Source organism: Mustela lutreola, chromosome 12 (assembly GCF_030435805.1).
Source record: "Mustela lutreola isolate mMusLut2 chromosome 12, mMusLut2.pri, whole genome shotgun sequence".
NCBI classification, from domain to species: domain Eukaryota; kingdom Metazoa; phylum Chordata; class Mammalia; order Carnivora; family Mustelidae; genus Mustela; species Mustela lutreola.
The window spans coordinates 6,965,762-6,993,374 of NC_081301.1; the positions used below are offsets into that span (position 1 = coordinate 6,965,762).

Genomic DNA, 27,613 nt, shown 5'->3' on the forward strand with positions numbered 1-27,613 from the left:
TGGGTTTTTAAAAATCAAGCTTTATTCCTTGTTTTTTTTGGCACCAGAGTCAACGATTCACAGAATGTGTCACTTCAAGCCACTCAAGAGTACCAGGGGATCCCCCTGCCCCCCAGAACACCTCCCCGCAGATGACACGTAGTACAGAGTAGATCCATAGCTGCTGCGTGTTGTAAAAAAGACGGTGAGTCTCTCCTGAAAAAAACCTCAATTCTTTTCTGAACAGCCAAGCTCTGAATTTCTGTAGTGGCTTTAGTCAGGCGAATCTATTATTGCTCTTTACTCAGGACATGTCAACAATTCTAAAGCAGTTCCTAAGTTCTCTCAAACACCTTTATTTTATTTAACCCCCGAGTCACTGCTCGTAGATGCTGGGCTCAGGTGTAATGTTGCAGGCCCATCTCGGCCTGTCTTCATCCAAATTCAAAAACAAAAAGCCCCCCCCCCCCACCATCCTTGACTCATGCGTCCCTGGCCATACAGGGCCCAAACTCCAAATTAAAAGGACCAACAGTGTGTCCTTTTCAACGTAACATGTATCAACGGTCCTAGTCCCAGATGCTAAACTATTTGATACAATTTGGGACTTAATCTTCATCTACAGGCATTTCCTCTGAATTTATAACGACTTCACAAGCTGAGAAAGGCACAACCACCACACCGGGAGCTGCATGCGAGAATGTGGGCCTCCACCATTAACCATACTCTGACCAGGAACAGCAGGACTTGGGGCGGGGGCGGGTGCAGCGGAAGGGGCGGGCTCAGAGGGAAATGGTGAAGGGACTACAGACTTCCTGAAAGACACCAGACACAAAGGGGATGAACCATCAAACCAAGTACTAAACTGCTCCTCCCCACACTTCAGAAATGAGAAACGCCAATGCCATGGCGTTGGGGACCCCTTAAAGAGCATTCAGCCTTTGAAGAGACCCTTTGAAGAGACCCCCGAGATTTAGGGAACCCTGAAGTCTCCTCTCCGAGGCGCCAGGTACAAATATATTGGTGGATTTCTAAATCTGACATGACTTCTCCCAAATACAGCTGTTTTCAGTTGCTTTATTATTGTCCCTCTCAAACAAAACGGTGATGGTGGGCAGGCGACAGACGGCCGTCAGGAACGCCAGAAGGAGGAAGTCAGAAAGCCCTTGGGGACTGGAATCTCCTTGCGCTGCAAACATTTCTGGTCAGGAAAAGAGGGAGAAAACAGTGATTTTCTGGGTACGCTCCTCCCGACATCGAGCATTTGGAAGCAGCTTTGAGGGACAGCAAGCTTAAGTCGTCCGAACAGCGGTCAGCAGCGGGAGGAGTGAAACCAACACCAGGCAGGAGCCTTCTGCCTCCGTGTGAACCGCAGCAGGGGCCCAAGGCCAGGCTGCCGGTTCCGCCGCACCACCCGGTCCCCCGCAGCCCTGCCTCATCCTTCTCACCTGCCTTCTGCCCACTCAGGCTATGGGAAAGTGCAAGTCAGGGGGCCGTCCCGGCAGACCTACCACAGGCTTCCAGGCTGTTGGTCACACTGAGCCTCTGGTTTCCAGCAAATGGGAGGAAAAGGGAGGAGACTGGCCGAAAGTGTGGTTTGTTCTCACGGAGAAGAGGGAGCAAATTTCCCAGTTCCCCAGAACGGAGACTGAGGAAGGAGCCTCAGCCAGCAAGCAAGAAATGTATTAGTGATGCCAGACTCACTTGGGACATTTTATTCATCCCTAAGGCAACTTCCCCTCAGGCAGCATGGACGGCGGCACAGGAGAAGATGATGAAGTGCCGCCCCTTGAGGTGAAGGGGGACTCACGGACCACAAAGCAGAGTTCTAAAACACCAAGGAGGGGGCGACTAGCTAGTTCAGTCACAAAGGAGGTGACTCCTGATCTCGGGGCTGAGTGTGAGCCCCATGTGGGGTGTAGAGATGACTAAAATAAAATAAAATAAAATAATCAAGAGGAAGACTGCAATCCAAGAGCATAGAGGTGCGTGAGAGACATGGGCGCCCTCGAGGGCAACAGAAGCTCAGAATGTGTTGGTCTAAGGCCATCTTACCTCTAAGAACTGCTTGAGGCGTATGAAGGAACCCATCTGTCCTGAGCTTGTGACAGCTTCAATCCTACAGTGAGAGGAAGAAAATACACGGATCACAGCTGTGATTCCCACTCCCCTCTGGGAGAAGAGTTCGGGACACTGCTGATCCAGAGGAAGGGGTAGATTGAATGACTCGGAGAGACGGCTTCTAGACTAAGGATGCTGTCATTCTTCCAAAGGGTCTCGGGCTTCTTTTCAAACCAAGGGATAAAGCAGAAGAGAGGACATTCCTTTCCAAGGTCTTTGCGATCAGGCAGCGTGGGTGCTGCCAAGGCCTCTCCCCCAGCTGAAATGCCAGGGTGTTGAGAGGAATGAGAAGGGCCCCTAAAGTCGAATGCCATGACAGTGTCAAGCAAACAGCTGCAGAAACTGATTTATTAAGGAAGTTGGATTCTCTGGGTTAATTCCTGCCTGCATGTAATCACCGTCCCAAATTAGCTGGGAAGTTTGGAAAAAAACAGAGTAAAAGAAACGTCAGGTATTTGTAACCCAGATCTTCTTAATTCATTTTTCATTTAATATTTATATTATTTATATTATATATATATATATATATATATATTTAATAAACATTTAAAAGACTCGGGTGCCTGGGTGGCTTAGTTGTTAAGCATCTGCCTTCAGCTCGGGTCATGGTCCCAGGCTCCTAAGATCGAGCCCCACATCGGGCTCCCTGCTCAGCGGGAAGCCTGCTTCTCCCTCTCCCACTCCCGCTGCTTGTGTTCCCTCTTTCGCTGTGTCTCTGTGTCAGATAAATAAAATCTTAAAAAAAATTTCTTTTAAGACTCTTATTACAGTTTGAAAGCATTTATTCAAATGTCAAAGAGGTGAAGGAGAAGAGATGATGTCACACGTACTACAGGTGCATCTCAAGTCAAACCCAGCACGTCACAGCGCACAGAGGCCTCTGACACCACGTGTTTCACCCACTGAATCCCATGTTGTCTAGTCAATGCGCCACATACCTGGGGAAGTAGTCTTCTTTGATGAGAAGTATCACCTTCCAGAACTGCACCTGGTACTGCTTCATGAGGGCATTCCCACACACCTACAGGAAGAGACAGGCGCCGTCAGAGCAGAGAATGCAAACTCACGCTCAGGCAAGAGACCCGTATAGCACACTGACACTTTGCCTTTACTCCTACCAAGAATTTCAGCCTCAGTGCCACCTAGCTAGTTCTGCAAGGGAATAGATGGAAAGATCTAACCTTGTTCTGAAGCATTTCTCTGTATATAACACCTCCATTACACCAGACATCCAAGAAACCAGGTATTTTAGCAAACTGGGAAATGTGAATTCAACTTATTTATTCTTCTGTGATTCTACTGAATGGAAAGCTTTCTGAAGGCATGGCATTCCTCCGAGCCATAGCAAGCAGAACATACAGAACATTACCATGTTCTCAAATTTATTCAGGATCTCTGCTCATGTTGTGTGACTTCAGGAACTCCAAGGTGAACGGAAGCATTTGGCATTCCTGGCTCGACAGCCCAGATCTGTCATGGAATGTGCTCCAAGTCTTTAACCTTTAAGAAATGTCTCCTTTCCACAGAAACCCTTACCCTCATCATATAGTGGTGGCCCCTCACTGGCAGACAGGACTGTAAAGAACCTTTTGGACGAGGGAGAGACCTGACCCAAGCAAGCTGATCAGATTTATTTTCCCAGGAATGAGGGATCACAAACAGGGGGTGACAGTTGCATTACACTGGGTGGCCACACTGAAGCAGAGGGCTGTAGCCCAGGATGGCCATCGTCTCCACTGTGCACAGAGAACTAGAGAAAGCCGGCCTGCGCAGTAAGACTGAGGAAGACTGCGGGGAGAGCACAGGAAGGACCACTAGCCCCAGGGAGACTCTTGGTACCTGGTAACATTCTAGTTCCTGGTTCCAGGCCCACATGACAGTTGCCTGTACACTCTACCCTTGGTTCTGGGAGTCGATGCTCTATCCCTAAAACAAATGTCCCTTTCTGCTTATGCTGGGATGTACAGATTATTTTCTTCTTTATAATAAGAAGACAAGCACACAGAGAAAGAAAGCACAAGGGGAGGGGTGCCTGGGTGCTCAGTGGGTTAAAGCCTCTGCCTTTGGCTCAGGTCATGATCTCAGGGTCCTGGGATCGAGCCCCGCATCGGACTCTCTGCTAGGCAGGGAGCCTGCTTCCCTTCCTCTCTCTCTGCCTGCCTCTCTGCCTACTTGTGATCTCTATCAAATAAATAAATAAAATCTTAAAAAAAAAAAAGAAAGCACAAGCAGAAGAAAACCCAAAAGCTAGGTTTGTCTTCAGCACTTGGGGAAAATGTGTGACAGTGACACTGGGTCCTAATGCTGCTGACCATTGGCCTCTGTTTCACACTGTTTACCAATGCAGGTCTCATGGTGACCAAAGGCTGTGTCAACCACTGTCCCTCTTGTGTGGTAACTGCATTACGTACCTCCAAGAAGTCAAAGAGGAGGGTGGCTGTCACATCTGACAGGGGTTCCATATTTAAGATTTGTGCCAACCAGCGCCAGCCATGACTTAAACCATGAGGATGAATCTGGGAGGGGAGACACTTGGTCACGATTTGATCTCATTGTATCCAGAGATCTAAACCCCCAAGGTTATCTTCCATCTGTTACTAAGTAACACGGACCCCCAGATTATCGAAATCAAGCACATGCCACAGGGCAGAAACAACACAAGATGAACAAATTCTGTTTTCACATGTGCCAACACCTTGGAACCCACCCATTCATTAAAGGAATCCCTAATCCCCATGTAGCAGCTTTGGTTTCAGGGATCCAAACAGTTACCTGTACAGACATTTTACTTATTATTCTTGGTACCCTTAGCACAGAATGGGACTCAGCAGGTACATGGTAAAGACTTGGATTCGATCCACTTACGATCCCTTCTCTTTAGGTCCCCAAGTACTTCACTTCTCCATGTCTCTAATCTGTATCCTTGGAGTAAAGCACTGGGCTAGCAGCTCAAAGCCTTGCACCCCAGCTGTGGCTTTGTCACTGGCAATGTGTGTCCCTAAAGTTCGCTGAGACCCCATCTGCTCATCTGAGACATGAGGCACCAACCAGGTCTAAAATGACACTGAACTGGGGCACCTGGCGGGCTCAGTCGATAGAGTACGTGACTCTTGATCTCGGGGTCATGAGATCAAGCCCCATGCTGGGCGTAGAACTTACTTAAATAACAACAACAACAACACCTGATACTGTATCATTTAGAGCACTCCTCTTCTAATAGAATACTAAACTTAATGACTGGCTCACAACAGACAGACACTCTTACAAACCCAGTCCCTTAAAGGCTCAACTAAGTCAGTTTTTGAACAAATAGCTTTGCTGGTCCAAGTTTCCTAACACTCAAGATCAACTTCTCTAAAGCACACCAAGGGGGCCGCAGTACACACGAAGTTCTCGTGTAATGAGGCCGCCCCCGCAGCAAGAAGGGCAACAGGCCCGGGGGACAAGATACACAAATACGGTCTGACCTCTCACTGGGAGAGCAGGCCGTCTCCACTACCTCCTGCCGGCTCCCGTACGGCCACCGGAGCTGGATGATGGCGGCGTAGAGTCGGATCATCCCAGACATGCGCTTTAGAAAGTTGTCCTGCTGTTCCACTTTGGAGTCCTTCACTTGGTAGCCGAGCATCCTGCGTGGGAAGAAAAGATCCAACGTGATAAGGCCAAGGCGAGGGTGACAAATCACTGGCTTGTTAGGGCTAAAAGGAACAATCTAGTACCGTACCATTTAGCATTATTATTATTAGCAGTAATAGTCTTTTTTTTTTATTTTATTCTTTTTAAACATTTTATTTATTTGAGAGATAGAGCGAGAGAGCACAAGCAAGGGGAGAGGCAGCGGGAGGGAGACATTAGACTCCCTTCTGAGCAGAGAGCTCGACATGGGCCCAATCCCAGGACCCTAGGATCATGACCCAAGTGGAAGGAAGATGCTTAATTGACTGAGCTACCCAGGAGCCCCAATATTAGTCTTTTTTTTTTTCTTTTTAGATTTTATTTATTTATTTGACAGAGATCACAAGTAGGCAGAGAGGCAGGCAGAGAGAGAGAGAGGTGGAAGCAGGCTCCCTGCAGAGCAGAGAGCCCGATGCGGGGCTGGATCCCAGGACCCTGGAATCATGACCTGTGCCGAAGGCAGAGGTTTTAACCCACCAAGCCACCCAGGCGCTGCTCAGTATTAGTCTTTTAAAGTAGGCTTTGTGCCCAGATGAACTCTCCATCTCTTGACTGAATAGCTACATAATCTACAACTGAGCCAACCACACGCCTCAATTTTTTCTTTTTTTTTTTTTTAAAGATTTTATTTATTTATCAGAGAGAGAGAGGGGGAGAGAGCGAGCACAGGCAGACAGAGGCAGAGGGAGAAGCAGGCTCCCTGCTGAGCAAGGAGCCCGATGTGGGACTCGATCCCAGGACGCTGGGATCATGACCTGAGCCGAAGGCAGCTGCTTAACCAACTGAGCCACCCAGGCGTCCCTTTTTTTTTTTTTTTAAAAGATTTTATTTATTTAAATTTTTTCTTTTTTTTAAAGTAAGCTCTAGGCCCAACAGAGGGCTCAAACTCACAAGCCCAAGATCAAGAGTTCTATGCTCTACAGACTGAGCCAGCCAGGCGCCCCTTTTTAGCACTATGTATCATTATTTTTACTAAATATCATTATCTCTGCAGAATACTTTGTTTACAAAGCACGCATATGGGCAATCATATCTATGTATTACATAAGTCCCACAAGGCAAACTCACAGAATTTTTTTAAAACAATTTTTAAGCAATCTCTGCACCGACATGGGGCTTGGGCTCACAACCCCAAGATCCAGAGTCACACGCTCTACCAAAGGAGCCAGCCAGGCACCCCAAAGTCACAGGACTAATGGATATCATTACTCCCATTTGCAAATAAGGAAAATGATGCTCACAGAACTTAAGTGATTGGACATTTTGCAAATCATTAAATGATGAACCAGGGCACAATTCTAAAACCCCTGGCTCCTGGACTCAGTGTTCTTCTATGCTAATTATTGCACCTGAATCCACAAAATCCCAAAGCAGCCAGTCTGTATGAAAGACATTGGATTCTCTGATAGAACATTCCAGGTATGTATAAGGATCTGTGAAATGAAGGAGAATAAACCCCAGTTCATTTTTTTTCTCTTAGGATTATTTTTTATACACACACACACACACACACACATATATTTCTTTTTTTTTTTTTAAGATTACTTATTTATTTGACAGAAAGAGAGATCACAAACAGGCAGAGAGAGGGGAAAGCAGGCTCCCCGCCGAGCAGAGAGCCCAATACGGGGGCTCAATCCCAGGACCCAGGATCATGACCTGAGCTGAAGGCAGAGGCTTAACACACTGAGCCACCCAGGTGCCCCTCATTTATATTTTAGAGACAGAGAGAAACAGAGTACACAAATGAGCAAGGGGAAGGGCAGAGGGTGAGAGAGAGAGAATCTCAAGCAGACTTGGTGCCCCGCCTCCCATGACCCTGAGCTTGTGACCTGAGCTAAAACCAAGAGTCAGATGCTTAACCAACTGTGCCACCCAGGCACTTTCAAACCCCAATTTTATTTGCATTTCATTCACCCTGAGGAGAGTGAGGAGAAAAACCACCTCACCTCTGATAGTCTTCCAATGCCATTCCCTCCTTGAAAGCCGGGTAGAAGGGAACAGAGTAGGGGCACTTCCTGTGGAGGTGAGCGAGAATGAGGTCTCCCACTCTGGGGTGGAGCTCCCAGATTCCCGACGCCACGACCGCGATGGGGAATGCTGCCTCGTGGTGAGAGGCCACCTCCTCCTCTCCTTGTTTCTGTGGGAGCAGAGACAGGACTGCTTTAGTTACTAGGGAGAGAAGCTTAAAGGCTGTGCACCAGCCTCTCCCCAGACTTCTGGCTACAGGGTTTCTCACCACGAATTTCTCTGCCAGCTTGTACTGCACGAAGTCCAGGCCCTGTGGGTTCAGGGTGACGGACACGGAGTGCCCGCCACACTGAACGGGTTTTCCAGAGAGCAGGCTGTGGATCTTGTCGAAGATCTCCTTCAGCTTTGAGCCTGGGAATGACAAAGTCGGTTAAAAGACTCTACTGCAAACCACTCTGCTTCTCATCATTGCATTAAGAAGGCCTCCACAAGGTCAGAACCTGAAGCAAAAATACTTTTGCAGAAAAAGATATGACACACAAATAAAATATGAGCTGCCTGGGGTGTACAAGTGCATGAAACGTGGTACCATTTCAAAGGAGCTCCTTGTTTGGGAATGAACGCCTTCTGAAGCGGACACACTGAACAGAGCAGGAAACGGTACGGAAACAGGTGTGCAGCGGCTACCAAGCCCAGGAGCTGTGGCCGACATCCCTAGAGGGGTCATTTGCGTCTCTGGGAAAACCTTTCTAAAGGATCTTCCCAGCTCTCAGTGACTCCCCCTTCCCCGGGACCGGCCTCCCTCATCCACAGACACGCTGAGGTGGGCTCGTGGTGGCTGTGCGCCCCAGGCCCACACTGGCTACGGTGTGACGAGGAGTAACCAGCTGAGGCAATCAGCTAGCGACTGAGTCACCTCCTGGAAGTGACTGGCCCAGCTACATACGTGCTCACGAACGCCACACCCCTGCACCTGCCAAGTGGTCTGAAGAACAGTGGTCTCTCGTGAGATCAGAGATGTGCAGAGGGAAGATGAGAAAAAAGGTTCCTAAGGTTTCTAACTGCTGAGACCTAGCCCCATTCCTGCCAGCAGGTTCTGAGAAACACTCCTGTAGCTTTAGAATAAATGCCTTTTTTGGGGCCTAAGCAGATCTAAATTGGTCTTCATTACTCAAATCTTACTGAGACACCAAAATAGCAGCTCCCACTCCTGCTAAGTCACACTTCTGTACTACTTTCCTGATGGTTTCAAAGGACCAAAATTTCCCATCAGCCCCCTTCTCTGTGCTGCTCCAGTTAGGAAAGTCAGCTCCCAACCCTCTGCATGGCATGGCCTCCCACATCCCATATGCCACACCAGCACCGAAGACATTTAAATTCAGCTCCAAATCTAACCACTCATGGATGTCTGCCTTTCGAGAGGCAGGAATCAGACCCTCTCCTTCTCCGTCCTCAGCAGGTACTGGGCCCTGACTCCAGAGCATGTCTGCCTCTGGCTCTTCAAGGACTTAACCCTGATGGTGCAGATGAAGGGCGTAGGAAACGTGCAGTAAGTGCAGCCCAGCCAAACTCGGACCTGCTCAGAGGTGAAGAATGAAACAGGACTGGGGAGCCTGAGGAGAGGAGTCAGGGGGTGGCCTGGCTGTCATGTGAAGCTTGCCCTCATTGATGCTGTGAGCAAAGGAAATGGCGCTTTAAAGTCCTGAAAGTGATTCATGTTTATTTGTACCTTGCCCTGATCTGGAGAGAACTTTCAGGCAGCAGAGTGATATGTACGTTCTGCCATAGCCCCTCCCGTGGGCAAGAACTGCAACTTGTCGACACATTCTAGGCCAGGAGTGAGTCAGGGGAGCTGGGCCCCCAGCTAAGTCAGAGCAGCTTTTCCACTGTTCATGCTTGCCAGCCACCGGGCCACACAGCTTGTAAGCTGGAGGCTTCCACATCTAGAGCTCGAGAGAAATGAACCACTGTTTCTGAACGAGAGAGAGAAGGGTCTTTCCCCTATCTAGTTCTCACTCTCTAAAGCTCAGTCTCCGGAGAGATCAGGAAGACTTTCTAAAGTATGAAGGTAGGTTTCAAGCTTGGACAAGCTAATATTATAAGACAAAAGGAAAGAAGGCGAGTCACATCCTAGGTTCCTGGAGCGATGTCTTCAGCAGGGATTTTCAACATCACGTAAGAGCCTGTCTAAAGAACTTACTGTTAACAGTGCAGCTTATTTATAAAAAGCTAGTCAACCAACGTGTAACAAGTACCTTCTATGTGCTGAACAAGAAACAAAGGACAGTAAGACCTAACTCATACATGCGTGATCCAATGTCACCTGTCTGAACAGACTCTGCCTACAGGAACCTTACAGAGGAGGAGATCTGGAGTCTTAAAAAACAGAACAAAGTGAAGCGGAGGGCCACGTTCTTAACTCCTCTGACCAACCTGCAATGGTGGAGATTTGGCTCACTGGGATGGTGGCAGCCTTCTGGAGGTCCATCTTTATCTTTTTGACCTGCCGGGAGAGAACATGGAGAGGCAGGCAGTGTTTGGAAGGGCTGAGTAGATGCCAGGAGGATTATGGAATGTGACACGCTAGCGACATTCCTTTGGGACACGAGGCTGTTTACAGAACTACCAGGCCCCAAGGGTTCCCAATCTACAGCCCTTCCTACCTGACTATCTTTGCTGTTGGTCAGTTCCTCAAAGGCCAACACGCACTGACTAGAAGCATCCTGCAGCTGCTGGTACCACTGCATTGTACTGTCCTGTACCTTCACCTGGAGGTCTGAGAAAAGAGAGCCTTCTGTGATAGCTAGCATTCACTGAATACTATTTGTTTGTTTATTTGTTTAGTAAAGATTTCATTTATTTATCTGACACAGAGAGACACTCGAGACAGGGAACACAAGCAGGGGGAGTGGGAGGGGAGAAGCAGGCTTCCCATGGAGGTAGGGAGCCCGATACGGGGTTCAATCCCAGGACCCTGGGATCACGACTGGAGCTAAAGGCAGATACTTAATGACTGAGCCACCCAGGTACCCCCACTGAACACTTAAAAATATATATATATGTATATATATATGTATTTTTTTTAAGATTTATTTATTTGACAGAGAGAGATCACAAGCAGGCAGAGAGGAAGCAGGCTCCCTCCTGAGCAGAGAGCCCAATGCGGGGCTCGATCCCAGGACTCTGAGATCATGACCCAAGCCGAAGGCAGCAGCTTAACCCACTGAGCCACCCAGGCGCCCCTATATATATATTTATTTAAGCAATCTCTACCTCCGGTGTAGGGCTCGAACCCATGACCCAGAGATCAAGAGCCGCACACTCTTCTGCTGAGCCAGTCCAGCGCCCCTTCAGCAAACACTTAATATGAGCCAGGCACTGTTCTCATCAGCTGATATAGATATTGTTTTCATTGTCACAATAATCCTACAAAGTAGATACCATTATTATCTTTGTTTCCTAGATAAGGAAGTAGGTGTAGAAAGGTTAATTTGCCAACGTCACATTGCCAGGAAGTAGAAAAACTACATTCCCATGGATCTGGCTCCAAAGCCAGCCTTCAACCATTATGCTATACTGACCCTCTCCTATGTATTAAATGAGCATCTACTGTGTACAGATTTATTTTACACTTAGAAGGCTGAAAAGTGATTGTTACATTATTTTAAAGACTCAGAGCAGTTGAGATGCCTGGGTGGCTCAGTCAGTTAAGCGTTTGCCTTCGGCTCAGGTCATGACTCCAGGGTCCTGGGATCAAGTTGCGCATCAGGCCCCCTGCTCAGCAGGGAGTCCACTTCTCCCTCTGCCTGCAGCTCCCACTGCTTATACTCTCTCTCAAATAAATAAAATCTTAAAAAAAAAAAAAAAAACCAAACCAAAAACCCAAATCCAAATCCTTGGAGAAGCAAAACCTGGGATAATACATCTACCAGAACAATACATAATTTTAAGTCCCCATGGCAAGCATCTGGCGACACATCAACCAGACTGCATGTAGAGTCAGTAAAAACTCAGTAGTAAATTTTACTTCATATAAAAGTTCTGGTATATCGTCCTGAAGCTTAACACCGTATTGAAACACATGCTTGTTTCCTTTCACATTCTGGATGAAAAGACCGTATCCACAGCAGCACCCACCTTCATTCTGTTTCCCTCCTGGGCCCTGGCTGGGAGCTGGGGCCTCTCTGGGGACCTCCGGGCCCTGCTGCATTTTTGACTCCTGCCGCTTTTCTCGGGCCGCCTCCTCATCCTGCCTCCTCTTGTCCTCACGGGCCCTGGTGATCTCCTGCTGCAAGCTTGTCAGGAGGTCCCGCATTTCCTGCAGGGCTCTCTCCGCCACAGCCTGGTCCTCTGCTGTGGGAAAGCCGTTCTGTCAGGGGGACAGAGGGAGAATTTGGTGTCCCTTCTCTAGGCACCTGTGAAGCCGAACCACAACTCACACATGAGTCAACAATTTCTTTTTTTTCTTTTTTTTTTTTTTAAAGATTTTATTTATTTATTTGACAGAGAGAGATCACAAGCAGGCAGAGAGGCAGGCAGAGAGAGAGGAGGAAGCAGGCTCCCCGCTGAGCAGAGAGCCCGATGCGGGACTCGATCCCAGGACCCTGAGATCATGACCTGAGCCGAAGGCAGAGGCTTAACCCACTGAGCCACCCAGGCGCCCGAGTCAACAATTTCTAAGTTGGAACTGCTGCACCAGTGGAGTGCCCATGTTCAACATGTTGATGCCGACTGTCTCCTGTTCTCTTAAAGGCAATGAACGATTTACTGTCACAACCACAGACACGCCCGAGTACGGGTTCTTCCATGCTCTCACCAACATTGGCTGGAATAACTTTTTACAAGTTTGTGACAGTAGTCTAGATAAAAATGATACTGTGTTTGGGGACCCCTGGGGGGCTCAGTTGGTTAAGCAACTACCTTCAGCTCAGGTCATGATCCTGGTGTCCCAGGATCAAGTCCCTTATCAGGCTCCCTGCTCAGCAAGGAGTCTGTTTCCCCCGCTGATCCGTCCCCCTCTCACACTCTCTCTCTTTCATTCTCTCTCTCAAATAAATAAATAAAATCTTTTTTTTTTTTTAAAGATACTGTTTTGTTTTATTTTAAAGATTTTATTTATTTATTTGACAGAGAGAGATCACAAGTAGGCAGAGAGAGAGAGGAAGAAGCAGGCTCCCTGCTGAGCAGAGAGCCCGATACGGGACTCGATCCCAGGACCCTGAGATCATGACCTGAGCCGAAGGCAGCGGCTTAACCTACTGAGCAACCCAGGCACCCCTGTTTTGTTTTTTTTAAAGATTTTATTTATTTGACAGAGATCACAAGTAGGCAGAGAGGCAGGCAGAGAGAAGGGGAAGCAGGCTGCCTGCTGAACGAGAGCCTAATGCGGGGCTCAATCCCAGGACCCTGAGATCAAGACCTGAGCCCAAGGCAGAGGCTTAACCCAGATCATGACCTAAGCCGAAGGCAAAGGCTTAACCCACCCAAGTACCCCGATACTGTGTTTTAATTTGCATTCCATATATTAATGGTGATTTTTACACTTAATTTCAGGGGGCACCTAGATGGCTTAGTCAGTTGAGCATCTGCCTTTGGCTTGGGTTGTGATCTGAGGGTCCTAGAATGGAGTCCCATATCTGGCTCTCTGCTTGGCAGAGGGAGGGAGCCCTCTCCCTCTGCTTATAGCTCCCCCGGCTTGTGTGCTGTCAAATGAATAGATAAAATCTTAAACAAAATAAAACAAACACTTAGTTTCAAATTTACCAATTATATTTCTCCTTTTACAGCTGCTTGTCCTGTCCTTTGCTCATCTTTCTGTTAGTGGAATGGAAGTAGACAGAGAGTGATTTATTTACCTTTTCTCCCATAGATCTTAAGAGCTCTCTCTGAACAAGGACATGAAATTTTGGTCTGCTATAAATGTTACAAATGTTTCCTAAGTTATGACGTGTCTTTCAGTTTTGTGTACTTTTATCTATTGATCCTTCCCATTATGACTTGTTTTCGTTGCTATGCCTCCACATCTTAACATAACTCAAACATTCACCTAGATTTTTTCACTGAACATGATTTATTTCTGTTTGTCTCTTTGACAAAGATTATGGAGTTAGATGAAAGAATGGTACAAATTTAATCTTTTTTATATTATTTGACAGAGAGCGAGCGAGCGAGCATCAGTAGGGGGGAACAGGAGAGGGAGAAGCAGGCTTCCCACTGAGCAGGGAGCCTGATGCAGGGCTCAATCCCAGGACCCCGGGATCACAACCTGAATTGAAGACAGACAACCTACTGAGCCACCCAGCCATCCCTCCTTTTTTTGTTTTTTGATTTTTAAAGATTTTTACATCTTTATTGAGATTGAGTGTAAGATAGAGAAAGCACGAGAAGGGAGGAGCAGAGGGAGAAGCAGGCTCCTCTCTGAGTAGGGAGCCCTGTGCAGGGCTCAATCCCAGGATCCTGGGATCATGACCTGAGCCAAAGGCAGACATTTAACCGACTGAGCCACCCAGGTGCCCCTAATCTTTACTTTTACAATTCTAAATAGATTTTATTTATTTACTTGACAGAGATCACAAGTAGGCAGAGAGGCAGGAAGAGAGAGAGAGAGGCGGAAGCAGGCTCCCTGCTGAGCAGAGAGCCGGATGCGGGGCTCGATCCTAGGACCCTGGGATCATGACCTGAGCTGAAGGCAGAGGCTTTAACCCACTGAGCCACCCAGGTGCCCCTGAAATGATAACTTAAAAAAAAAAAAAAAAAAAAAGATTTATTTGAGAGAGAGAGAGAGAGAGATGGCTCACAATTAGGGGGAAGGGCAAAGGGAGAGGGGAAAAGCAGACTCCCCGGATGAGCATGGAGCCTGACGTGGGCTCAATCCCAGCCCTCTAAGATCATGACCCGAGCCGTAGGTAGACGCTTAACCGACTGAGCCACCCACCTACCCAGATCAAGAGTAGCATGCTTCTATGACCAAGTCAGCCAGGTGCCCTCGGTATTCACTTTCTTTTTTTAATATATTTTATTTTTAAGTGATCTCCGCACCCAACACAGGGCTTGCACTCATGACCCTGAGAGCAAGAGTCACGTGCTCTACAGACCGAGCCAGCCAAGTATCCCTCACTTTTTTAAGATTGCATTTATTTATTTGACAGAGAGAGACACAACGAGAACAGGAACACAAGCCAATGGAGAGAGGGAGTGGGAGAAGAAGGCTCCCCACTGAGTGGGGAGCCCAAAGCAGGGCTTGATCCCAGGACTCTGGGATCATGACCTGAGCTAAAGGTAGATGCTTAATGACCGAGGCACCTAGGCACTCCCTGCCAGGTACCCCTAATTTAAATTTTTTTTTTTTATTTAAATTCAGTTCTTCAGGCACAGTAGCCATATTTTAAGTCCTCAGCAGCTACATATAGCTAATGGCTACTATGTCGCAAAACATACATATGGAACATTTCCATCACCACAGAAAGTTCTGTCGGATGGCACCACAGAAAGTTCTGTCGGATGGCACTGTCCTTAAGTTGCCAGTTCACAGAAAATACAGACAATAAAGAAACCTAATACAATATACCACGGGGTTAGGGTTAGCAATTGCATTCTGGAGTTTTTCAGAATGAACGAAATTTTATAGAACCAATGATCCAGATTCTTTGATAATTAAATGATAAGGAAAAAGAAATAAGGGATATGGAGTCTTGAGATTAAAAGACTTAATTAAGAGACAAAAACCAAAAGGCTGAACCTTGTGTAGATGGTAATGTTCCAACCAACTGTTAAAAAATTCTGAGACAGGAGTGCCTGGGTGCTGTTGGTTAAGCATCTGACTTCAGCTCAGGTCTGATCACAGGGCTCCGTGCTCACTGGGGAGGCTGCTTGTCCCTCTGCCCTTCCCCCTGCTGGAGCATGTGCATGCTCTTTCTCTCTCTCTTTCAAATAAATAAATAAGATCTTAGGAAAAAATTTTACACAAGTGGAAAAATTTGAACACTGATTAGATATTTGGTCATAGAAGTTATTGGCTTTTTCAGATGTGATATTAGTATTCTGGTTATGTGAGCAAAAAATTTTATCTTTTAGAGATACATACAAAGTATTTTCCCAGATAAAGTAATTAGGTCTGAGAATCATCCGAAAGCCATTTGGGAGAGGGCATACAGCTGGAAGGAGAGATGAAACAAGACTGCCATGTGTTGAGTCTTGCTCAAGCCGGAGAATGGTTGCATAAGGTTCATACCGCTATTCTAGGCTTGAAAAACACTTGGAGGCTTAAAATTTTACAAAAGGAAAGGTAAAGAAACGCTATAAAGCTAATTCAATGGGAATGATAAACTATAAAAATAAACTTCTGCCTCAAATATGATAAATGCCTAAAGTTCTTAATATGTAGAACACATATCAGCTGAATTTTTAAAACAAAAACTCGGGTAGAAATATGAACTAAGGGCAAGAACATACAATTCATGGGGTGCCTGGGTGGCTCAGTGGGTTAAGCTTCTGCCTTCAGCTCAAGTCATGATCTCAGGGCCCTGGGATCGAGCCCCATATCAAACTCTCTGCTTGGATTCCCCCTCTCTCTGCCTACTTGTGATCTCTGTGTCAAAATAGATAAAATCTTGAATAAAGAAAAAGAACATACAATTCATAAAAATGTGAATTGCAGGGGGAGACTCTGGCTGGCTCAATAGAGTCAACAGAGCAGATGACTCGATCTCGGAGTCATGAGTTCAAGCTCCACGCTGGGCATGGAGCCTACTTTAAAAAAAAAAAAAAAAAAAAAAAAAAGTGGGGCACCTGGGTGGCTCAGGGTCCTGGGATCAAGCCCGGCTCAGTGGGAAGCCTGGTTCCCCCACTCCCACTTCCCCTGCTTGTGTTCCTCTCTTACTGTCTCTGTCAAATAAATAAACAGAATCTTAAAAATATATATATGAATTTGTACAAGTTTTGGGTAAGAATTAAGAACCTTAAAATTCTCTGACCAAGTAATTCTATTTCTAGGAATTTTTCTCAAAGAAATACAAGACATATATAAAATGTTATCAGTACAGGGGCGCCTGGGTGGCTCAGTGGGTTAAAGCCTCTGCCTTCAGCTCAGGTCATGATCCCAGGGTCCTAGGATCGAGCCCCGCATCTGGCTCTCTGCTCAGCAGGGAGCCTGCTTCCGCCTCTCTCTCTCTCTTCCTGCCTCTCTGCCTACTTGTGATCTCTGTCAAATAAATAAATAAAATCTTAAAAAAAAAAAGGATTTAAAAAAATGATAGCACTACAGTGCTATGCATGATAGTATAAATACAAAAACCAAAATGTTGGGGCACCTGGGTGGCTCAGTGGGTTAAAGCCTCTGCCTTTGGCTCACGTCGTGGTCCCAGGGTCCTGGGATCAAGCCCCACATCAGGCTCTCTGCTCAGCAGGGAGCCTGCTTCCTCCCCCCCCCTCTCTCTGCCTGCCTCTCCACCTACTTGTGATCTCTGCCTGTTAAATGAATAAATAAAATCTTAAAAAAAAAAAAAAAAAAAACCAAAATGTTCAACAGTAGGCATTTTTTTTTTAATCATTTGGCATGATTAAATGTGGGAAATGTCCAATTCTGACAACTTCTACATGTCACAGCGATACTTGCAGTTTTTAACACTGCTTTAATTAAAAACATCAAAATATTGTTAATGGTTATCGTAATTATATATTCAAAATACAATGTTAACTGAAAAAAGCAATGCACATTCCTGTGAGGTTTTAACTTTTACCACAGTTTTGCAGGTGTTCAATAAAATGTTACAGAACGAACGCCATTATTTTGTGATCAGAATAAACAATGAATTGTTTACCCAAAGACAGGACACCTGATATGTACAGGATTCCAATTTGGGATGGGGATAACTGCCCCCACACACAGAGTCCTTCTGGGGGAAGTAAGATGAATTGCTAACCAGGATTATCTCTTCTAGGTCCCTCTTCCACATCCCTCACCTCAGACGTGGCCCGAATGATCCCCGAGACAAGGCTACACAGCTGGTTCCCTCGGGTCCGGAGGGCAGCCGGGTCGAGCTTTAGCAGGTCTCCGTGCGGCTGGGCCTCGGAGGCGTCCAGCTGCTGGTTGAGGTGCAGCACCTCCTCCTGCAGGGCGTAGAGGCTCCGCAGGCGGGCCTGGCCTTCTTCCTTCCGCAGCCGCTCCTGCTCCGCCTGCTTCAGCCGCTGCTGCTCGGCCTCCCGCAGCTTCAGGTTGAGAATCTACAGAAAGGGCGGTCCGGTTACCTGTCTCTGTGGCACCCCTGGGCCTTCTCCTTCTACATCCCCCCGAGCCTTACTGGGCCCAGGACTGGAAGAGGACGGCCCAAGGTGAGCCCCGTGGAGGCGCGATCTGGGCCAGGTCCTCCACGCAGGTTGGCTAAAAGCCGACTCGGGGCAGGTTAGAGCCAGACCTGGAAACACCCAGATGGATTCTCCCAAGCTCTGACCTTCGCTCTGTGACGATGCTCAGCTTTCAGCTTCTCTTGGTGGCCCAGGGCCTCTCTGGAGCTGCTCAAGAAAGGGCAGAAGGGCAGTCAGGTGTGCTTCCCAAAAACATCTTAGCTCCCCTCTCCTGAAAGCCTTTCTTCTCTTTGTGATGCACTGGTCATCATTCAAAGTTAGAAGCTTCTCTGGCTCTTTTGTTTGGATATTTCAGGCCTCAGAAGCAGCCCAACTCACTCCCTTTGGGATGCTGCTGAGCACGCGGACGGCTGACTTACCTCTTCTCCATCACTTCCCAGAAGTCCCGGAACTTACCTCTTCTCCATCACTTCCCGGAAGTCCCGGAGCTCCTTATGATGTTGTAGCTCCTTCCGCTCATCAAAGCGCTTTAGCTGTTCACATGCCATTTCGGAGAGGGCTCGCACCTTCCTCTCCTGCTCCTCTTGCCACTGCCTCAGGCCCTCCTGCAAAGGATCGGCACCAGCTCTCTGCCACTTGCTCGCTCACCCACGGGGACTGCCCTCCCGCCGGTTCTTGGCTCCGGAGACACTCAAGGGCACGGATCCAGCTGCTTACTTCTCAGAAGCTACACTTGAGTTCCGTCTCCCCTCTAGGTGGATGTTTACACTCAGCTGTTTTGGAAAGCTCCTCCAATTTGCCCCATTCAGTTTCTGTCACTCCCGTATCCGCCGAGAATGAACACATATCTACCAACACAGGATCAAACAGCCCTGCGCACCTATGCCTCCAACGTGTGCATGCTGATGATGGTTCCAGAGTGACCGGCAGAAATCCTCATCGGAGTCCATAAACATGCTGTGCCCATTCCTACCTCACTCCTTTCCTTACCTTATCGTCTCTGCCTCCACCCCCTCCCCCACCTCCAGGTAGGACAGTCCCCTTCCTCTATTCCTAAGGGCATCAGGTATCCCACTCCCACTCGTGAGAGTACTCTCACATGGTTTTTTTTTTTTCTTTTAAAGATTTTGTTTATTTATTTGACAGAGATCACAAGTAGGCAGAGAGAGGCAGGCAGAGAGAGAGAGAGAGGGAAGCAGGCTCCCTGCTGAGCAGAGAGCCCAACGCGGGACTCGATCCCAGGACCCTGAGATCATGACCCGAGCCAAAGGCAGTGGCTCAACCCACTGAGCCACCCAGGCACCCCTCTCACATGGTTTTTTAGGGCGACCTTGACATACTAACTATCAAAAGTTAAAGTGTATAAATCCTTTGACACTAGTTTAATTTTAGGAATCTATCCTGAGGAAACGTTTGCAAGCCTGTGCAAAGATATACGTCCAGGACGCTTACAGCGGCCCTGCGGATAACGGCAATAAATTTAGAACAATTTAAATTAACCGGGGATTGCCTGGACCTCTGACAGTGGGTGGGACTAAGAACACCCGGCAGCCTTCAAACAGCACGAGCTGCTCCACGAACTGGGATGAAGATACAGCAACATGTATTGTGAAGACACTACGTTATCCTATTTTAAAGCTTCCAGTGCGGGGCACCTGGGTGGCTCAGTGGGTTAAAGCCTCTGCCTTCGGCTCAGGTCATGATCTCAGGGTCCTGGGATCGAGTCCCGCATCGGGCTCTCTGCTCAGCGGGGAGCCTGCTTCCCCCTCTCTCTCTGCCTGCCTCTCTTCCTACTTGTGATCTCTGTCAAATAAAAAAATCTAAAAAAAAAAAAAAATAAAGCTTCCAGTGCAAGAATGCAAAGCGACCACAAGCATACATAACCTCGCCTCTTAGCCTCTGTATAAACAAGAGAATTGGGAAGGAAAAAAAGACTCAACAACGGAGAGCACATGAGCTCGTCAGCAGGGAAAAACTTTCAACACGCTTCTGGAAGATAGAAAGTTTCTGTGGAGGAATGTGGCCCGACAGAGCAGGGCTGAGAAAAGGCGAGGACGCACACACGCACGCACTTGCACGCGCGCACACAAGCGGGCTACGGCCCTAGAGCCAACCTAGCAGAACGCCGCCGAAGAGGCTCCAGACAGGGAAATGCCAGAGCTGAAATCAGGTGTGGTTCATGGGGCTGAAAGCAGAAACAGCTGAGTGTTTGTGGAAAAAATAGTCAGCCCTTACCCCCGCCCCAAGATCATGAGATTAGAACAGCCAACAGCCAGGTACGTGTGCTGTAATGATTTTTTTTTATATCTTTCTCATGTGTTTCTTTACCTGTATCTTTGGCAAAGTACCTCTACTTTGGCCCATTTTGTGCTTGATTTGTTTTTACTGTTGTCCTGTGTAATGATTTAAAAAGAGATTCGCGCATTCTCAGACACCCTCCCGCCTCCTGCACTTCGCCCTGAGCAGAGCTTCAAGACTGCCCTGACCAAAAGAGCACGGCAAAGAGAAAGAATGTTACACAACTTCCAAGACCATGTTATTAAAGGCCACACGACTCGGCCAGTGTTTCTTAGGATGCTTTGCTCTCAGAACCCGACCGCCATGCTATGAGGAAGCCCTGCCATGGGGAGAGGACAGACGTTCCAGCCAACAGCGCACTTCAACTGCTACCCCGGTGGCAGGGGAAGCCGCTCAAAGAACTCTGGCCCCAGCCGCCACAACCTCCTGGCCTCTAAGTGAGGACCACCCAGTGGAGCGGGTTGACCTCCAGAAACGTGAAAGACAGTGACAAAATGCAGTGATGGTGGCAAGCCGCAAGTCTGGGGGTGATTGATTACATGATCACACACACTCCCACCCCAAAAACATGCAGAGTTCCTCCCTGTAAGAAAATGAAAAACCTGTCTGGAGATAACTAGACTGTCTAGCATGGAGGCTGATGTTCCAGAACAATACCCTAGGAACGCCGACACTCAGGAAGCCCGAAAGCATGATAATCTTGCTTCTGACTATGGACCTGGAAGCCTTGATCCAACCCCTGGCAAAGGAAGGTCCTCAGCTATTAGAGGAAACTCTGTACCCTAGGAGATCAAGGTGAACAACTGGAAAATAATGAATCTACAAGAAATAGCTACTTCAAGGAACACAATTAAATCTGAAAAAAGGACTCTAGTATGATATGAGAGTAAAATGCTCTGAAAAAAGAATAAGTGGAGAATAAGAAAAAACTCATCATTTAAAATATACATATATATATACATGTCTTTTCAAACCACAATGGAGGAATAAAATAAAGAAATCTTCTGGAAAACAGAGAAAGACAAAAGGAAAATGAGAGACAGAATAGGAGAAATAGGGAATTAATCTAGGACACCCCATCTCTAATAAAAGTTCCCAGAAAGAAACAAGGAAATGGAGGAAGACAGACCAATCAAAGGGAAAACATTTCCCAGAGATGAAGGACGTAAGTGTTCAGCTGAAAGGGCCCCACCTATCCAGGATCTACCCACTTCCCACTGTGCACATTGCTACCACCCAAGTGGAAGCAGCCATTGCCTTTCATTCCGAGTGCGACGGCTTCCACCTACTTTGTACTTAGTTCTCTCGTTTACTCCTACCTCTCCTTACCATTGTAGATTCCCCATGAGGGCCTGGATTCGTGTCTGCTTTGCTCAGTATTTTCTCTAGACAACAGCATCCAAGTGCTCAGCAAGCACATGACAGCTATTGGTTGACTCAGTGAATGAATGAATGAATGAATGGAGGGCTGATGCTAGAAGACTCGCACTTTATAAACTCATGTCCTCTGTGGAATGTTCACAAAATCATGCATTGCTTTTCTAATTAAAAAATAATAAAGTCAGCTCTTTGGGTTCAGATCTAGTTGGTTGTGACATGGCAAAGGCACCCAGAGGGTTGGAATCCTCTGTAAATACAGGAGCAGTTATGGGGCCTCCCTCAGGAAAATGGTGGAGAAGACTGAAATAAACCAGCACACGCCAAGTACACGTGCTTCCTCTATGGCAAAAACAAGACGAAAAGACGAGCTGTGGGGAGCTGGCACTGTGGTTCCTCCATGAACACGACAGCCAGTGGGGCCCGGACCTACGGCATTTGAAACACCGCTAGCCTATAATAAATGGGTTACTTTATGTAACGTAATTATATTGGTTCGTTGTTAAATTTATGAATTAGGTGTTCCAATTTCTGTTGCCTTAATGTTGTTTTCTCAAAAGACTTGGGAATTAAAATCTTTCTAATTTTTATTGGCAAAGTATGAAAAAATAATAAAGTCAAATAAATTATTAAAGTACTGTTAATCTTTCCTCAGGAGGCTGTTAAGATCCATCTTCTCAGTATAACCTTATCTTTTTTTTTTTTTTTAAAGTTTTTATTTATTTATTTGACAGAGAGAGATCACAAGCAGGCAGAGAGGCAGGCAGAGAGAGAGGAGGAAGCAGGCTCCCTGCTGAGCAGAGAGCCCGATGTGGGGCTCGATCCCAGGACCCTGAGATCATGACCCGAACCGAAGGGCAGCGGCCCAACCACTGAGCCACCCAGGCGCCCCAGTATAACCTTATCTGATAGCCCCAGATCATCTTCAAATTCTGAAGAAGTAAATGGAAGCCAGGAAAGTCTAAGTAATTTTCTTGAAGTCATATATAAATCCTAGAAGAGCTAGGATTTGAACCCAGATCTCCCTTCAGCAAGCTCCCTTGTGACTGCTACATTACACTATCTCCCCAAATGAATCAGGGGCTACCAGCACTGGCGAAAGGACAATTAGCACGGGGTAGACATCCATGACGCCTGCAGAACTGCGCTGACGTATGGCTCCCTCAGGTCAAGCCTGCCGGACCTCATGGGTCACTTACCGCCCCTCTCATCCTGTGTACCAGCTCATACATTCGGATGCAGCCTTCCACCTGGATCCCCCGGGAGGACTGAAGTACCATAGGTTCTGTATGCCGGGACTCATGTTTGCCCTATATAGACAAAAAAACAGAAAAATTAAGCATTCTAGATGGTAAACTTGGTGTTATCCCTTCTAGATGGAAACCACATCCCTACTTATGAGTAATAACCATAAAAACAATAAAACAATTTAGGTTAGAACCAGTGTGCTTGGGGCACCTGGGTGGCTCAGTCATTAAGCATCTGCCTTCAGCTCAGGTCATGATCCCAGGGTTCCGGGATCGAGCCCCACATTGGGTTCCCTGCTCCGCAGGAAGCCTGTTTCTCCCTTTCCCACTCCCTCTGCTTGTGTTCCCTCCTTCCCTCGATCTCTCCTGCTATCAAATAAATAAATAAGATTTTTAAAATTAATTTTTTTAATTTTTTATTAACATATAATGTATTATTAGCCCCAGAGGTACAGGTCTGTGAATCGCCAGTTTTACACACTTCACAGCACTCACCATAGCACATACCTTCCCCATTTGTCCATAACCCAACCACCTTCTCCCTACCGGCCTCCCCCCAGCAACCCTCAGTTTGTTTTGTGAGATTAAGAGTCTCTTATGGTTTGTCTCCCTCCCAATCCCATCTGGTTTCATTTTAAATAAGTAAAATCTTAAAAAAAAAAAAAGAACGAACCAGTGTGCTTTTCATGATGTTGATCTTGTTCTGTTTTCCTCAGTAAAGGAAATAATAATATAAATTATATTTATGTAGTAATATATAAACCAATGAATGGCTTGTTGCTCTGGACAGTTTTTTTGTTTGTTTGTGCTTCATTTTTCCCCTTTCTTCTGATAGTGTCCGTTTGTGCTGAGGTGGTTTGGATGGGGCAATCCCAGCCCACATCCCATAATCAACACACTCAACGTGGAGCTCAAACTCACGGCCCTGAAACAAGAGTCGCACACTCCGCCACCACATGAGCCAAGCGGGACCCCTTAAACTTCAACTTTTTGGCCACCACTGCCTACAATCTCCCACTGAACACAAACCTTACCTCGGGTCCATCTGGAGTTGCTGAGGAGGATGGTGAGCAGGCAGGGGTTCTGACAGGCGATCCAGGAACACATGAAGTTTGGTCGAGGGCGGAGGCGGATCTAGAGGATGCTGAGGTCTCAGAAGAAGGTGGGTTCTCTTGTGTGTGAGGTAAGACATGGTCTACCACCCAGCCGGAGTACGAAGACAGCTTGGGAAGAGACATACATTCTTCCAAGACATCCTACAGAGAAGAAGGGGGTGAAGCCCAGTGTGTATGTCAACTAATTCAAGCAACTGGAAATAATTTTGTCCTTACTTCCCACTACCTGCCTTACTGGTAATCTACGAAGGCCTGAATAAAGACACACACACACACACCAAAGACCCATTCTCATTGTATTAACAATTAGAGATGAAGAGAAAGTAGTTTGTTTGCTTCTTTCTCTTTCTCTCTCTTTCTGCCTGAAATGGCTCAGTCAGTGAAGCATCTGCCTCTGGCTCAGGTCATGATCCCAGGGTCCTGAGATGGAGTTCTGCATGGGGCTCCCTGCTCAGCAGAGAGTCTACTTCTCCCTCTGCTCCTTGCCTCCCACACGGCTTCCTCTATCTTGCAAAAATAAATAAATAAAATCTCTTAAAACAATAGGCATGGACAAATGGATACTCACCTAAAGGCCAATGCCTTAAAACAAATGGGATTTATAATAGAAAGCCTATAAAGCAAGTTCTAGCCGCCCTGTAATATGTGTGCAACAACTGACTCAACTCTACCAGTTACCTACTATCTCTGTGGAGCTGCCATACAGCGCTTCAAACCAGAGAAGCTTGTACTATTTCACCGCAGTTAAAATACACATCAATTCTGGCTGAGAACTTGACTCAATGTCACGAAAATATGACCAGGAAATATGGGAAAAGGCTACAACAGCGATTGCAAGCTCTGACTGTGGAACCAACCTTTCTTAGCCTGAGTTCCATCCCTGCATTTCACTCACCTGCGTGACCATGAGCAAGTTACCTAACCCCTCCGTGCTTAGGCTTCATCGCTTCTAAAACCAAACAATAAAGGATCCACCTCAGGAGATTTGGAGAGGATTAAATGAATAATAAATGGCTTAAAAGACTACCTGGCCCATAATAACTACTCAAAAATTGTAAGTTACTATTTTCCCTAGATCAGTGGTTCTCCAGCAGGATCAGTTTCACCCTCCAGTACATGTCTGGAGACATTTTTTGTTGTCACCACTGGGAGTGTGTTATTGGCATCTAGTCAGTGGAGGCCAGGGATGCCCTTACACAACCTACACTGTAAGACAGCAGCGGCAGCCCTTCACAACAAAGAACTATTTGGCTCAGCCCAAAGTGTCAATAATGCTACAGCTGACAGATACTGATCTAGACCACAGGCACACATCCCATGTGCAATAAAAAGATATTCAATCCATGGAAATAATCCAGACACAGAAGCAAACAGGCTATATGCACACTTATAAAGTAATGGGACTCATTTCCAAGACGTAATAGAAATAATGTTGAGACAACACCCTTTTCCTCATTCCTTACACTGAAGTATATTCCAGGGCCAAAGTTTGAAACGTAAAAACAATAAAACCACACATACAAAACCCACCATAAACATAAAAAATGTCAACTGACAAACTAGAAAAAAGTATGTCCAATATGTATCCTAGATAAAGGGCTACTATTATCCCTAACATATAAAGAACTTGTAAAATTTGGGGTGAAGAAAAACTCCACTAGAAAAATGAGAAGACATAAATCAAATTACAAAAAAAGACATAAAACTGGCTCCCAATGGGACGCCTGGGTGGCTCACTCAGTTAAGCGTCTGCCTTTGGCACAGGTCATGATCCCATGGTCCTGGCATGAGTCCTACATCAGGCCTCTGAGCAAGGAGATCCTGCTGCACTCTCTGCCTGCTACTCCCCCTGTCTGTGTGTGCGCACGCGCTCTCTCTCTGCTTCTGACAATAAATAAAATCTTAAAAAAAAAAAAAAAAGATTAAAATTGATTCTTGAATATATGAAAAAAATGTTCTATCTGAATCACAAAAGGCACTGTAACACGATCCTGAGATTTCATTCTTACCCGTTAGATAATCAGAAATTAGAGGTATAATAGTACATTCTGTTGACAAGGCTGCAGGCAAAAAGACACAGCCTTTGTTGACTGGAAGGCAATTTGATGCATCCGTAATGGGGAGAAGGGGACACCTTTTGACCCAGCAATCTCAAGTCTGAGTTTATCCTGAGGACACATTTCCCACACAATAAAAATACATAGGCACGCGTACACACACACACACAAGCACACAAGTAATGGATTACAACTCATGGAATAAAACAGGAACCCAAGAGTATATGATGATACAAATAAATCATTAAACGTGAGAAAAGAAAGCTCCTCCTAACAGTAGAATGCCAACTAGCAAGTGTAGAAGGAACGGTGGGTATCAAAGAAACGTCATTTGGTTACCTCAAGGGTTAACTGATTCAGACAGATATAATGAATGCCAATGGTGGAGGTTTGACTAGGAAAAGGATACTAGTGTAATCTTGGATTACCTCCTCAAAAGATACTAATCAGTTACAAAAGGAAAAAATGAGGCATTTTAAGCGCAGTTATCTGGCAGGTAACCAAGTGACCCGGTGATCAAGGTTAGGATTCCCAGCCTTAGGATGGGTTGCATCACATGTGTGCTTCCTGATAGCACTGAGAACAAGCATCATTTCTACGGTATTCCTGCCAAAAATGCACATCGTGACTCTACACCAGACAGACCCACGCTGGGATTCATCCGACAGAATACAAGTTATGTATTCCCCAAAACTGCCAGTGATATTAAAAGACAGGGAAATGCTTCAGAATTGTCCCACATGTAAATGTAAAGAGGCAGGTAATATCCTATCTGTAACTAATTATCAGCAACTCGGGCACAGGCGCTATGCCTTAACCTTGTCCGCAGCCCTACAGTCTAGGGTTTGGGTTTGCAAATTCTAGGTATAGGGGCCACGCCCCCATTAAACTTTCCATCTGCCCAAAGTCATCTAGAATTTTGGCCTTTTCAATCGTTCTCCGCTCAGTCTGGATCTCCTAGCACAAGAGACGGGCAGTACATAACTGACCCGGAGAGGGCTGCTTTCACAGCACAGCGGAGGGGTCTAACTCTGGAGGTGGCAACGAAGCCTTCCGAGAGAAGAGCACCTTTGGAATAAGAGAAGTTCCCTGAAAGGACAGTATAGGCAGGAGAAGGCAGACACTCAAGGACACGAAGATGCACACACGGGAGTCCAGAAACAAATGCGGGTTGTCAGAAAAACGCACGTGTTCCCAGAGCAGGACTTGCCGAGGGCTAGGGAACTGCAGGGTCCCGCGGCCAGAAGCCAGAAGGACACCACCCACTCCGGGACCCCCGCTCACCTCGCCCCGCAGCAGCCAGTCGCGGTGGTAGCAGAGTCGACCTTTCTCAGAACTGCGCAGCGCCTGCAGAGTCTCCCAGCAGCGACCCTCAGACGGCATGGTCCACCTAAGGGAGCTTTTCAGAGTCTCCACTTGTGACAAAACAAGTCCTCGAATCAGCCGCCCGGAAACGAACCCTAACTTCCGC

The 27,613-nt window shown here is 46.7% G+C and overlaps 1 protein-coding gene across 3 annotated transcripts; it reads right to left on the bottom strand.

Moving 5' to 3' along the window:
- GLE1 (GLE1 RNA export mediator) lies at positions 1-27,613 on the bottom strand. 3 transcript variants are annotated; one of them, XM_059142280.1, is made up of 17 exons: positions 27,427-27,613; positions 24,005-24,226; positions 22,923-23,033; positions 18,505-18,653; positions 18,195-18,255; positions 17,707-17,967; positions 11,884-12,115; positions 10,410-10,522; positions 10,180-10,249; positions 8,015-8,157; positions 7,725-7,915; positions 5,600-5,729; positions 4,512-4,616; positions 3,039-3,121; positions 2,035-2,098; positions 1,684-1,807; positions 1-1,180 (listed from the first exon to the last, which is right to left on the bottom strand). In XM_059142280.1, exons 1-16 carry the CDS (start codon positions 27,523-27,525, stop codon positions 1,694-1,696), a joined length of 2,148 nt encoding a protein of 715 aa, XP_058998263.1. In that variant the 5' UTR covers positions 27,526-27,613; the 3' UTR covers positions 1-1,180; positions 1,684-1,693. The 3 variants fall into 3 exon arrangements, with proteins under 3 accessions (XP_058998263.1, XP_058998264.1, XP_058998262.1); XM_059142281.1 differs by lacking the exon at positions 1,684-1,807; XM_059142279.1 differs by having other exon boundaries at positions 1-1,807.

Coding starts and splice junctions, on each gene's coding strand:
- GLE1 (XM_059142280.1), bottom strand. CDS start 27,525: ATGCCGTCTGAGGGTCGCTGCTGGGAGACTCTGCAGGCGCTGCGCAGT. Junction 7,916..8,014: donor AGCTGGCAGAGAAATTCGTG/GTGAGAAACCCT, acceptor CTGCTCCCACAG/AAACAAGGAGAGGAGGAGGT. Junction 3,122..4,511: donor TCCTCTTTGACTTCTTGGAG/GTACGTAATGCA, acceptor CTCTTCCTGTAG/GTGTGTGGGAATGCCCTCAT.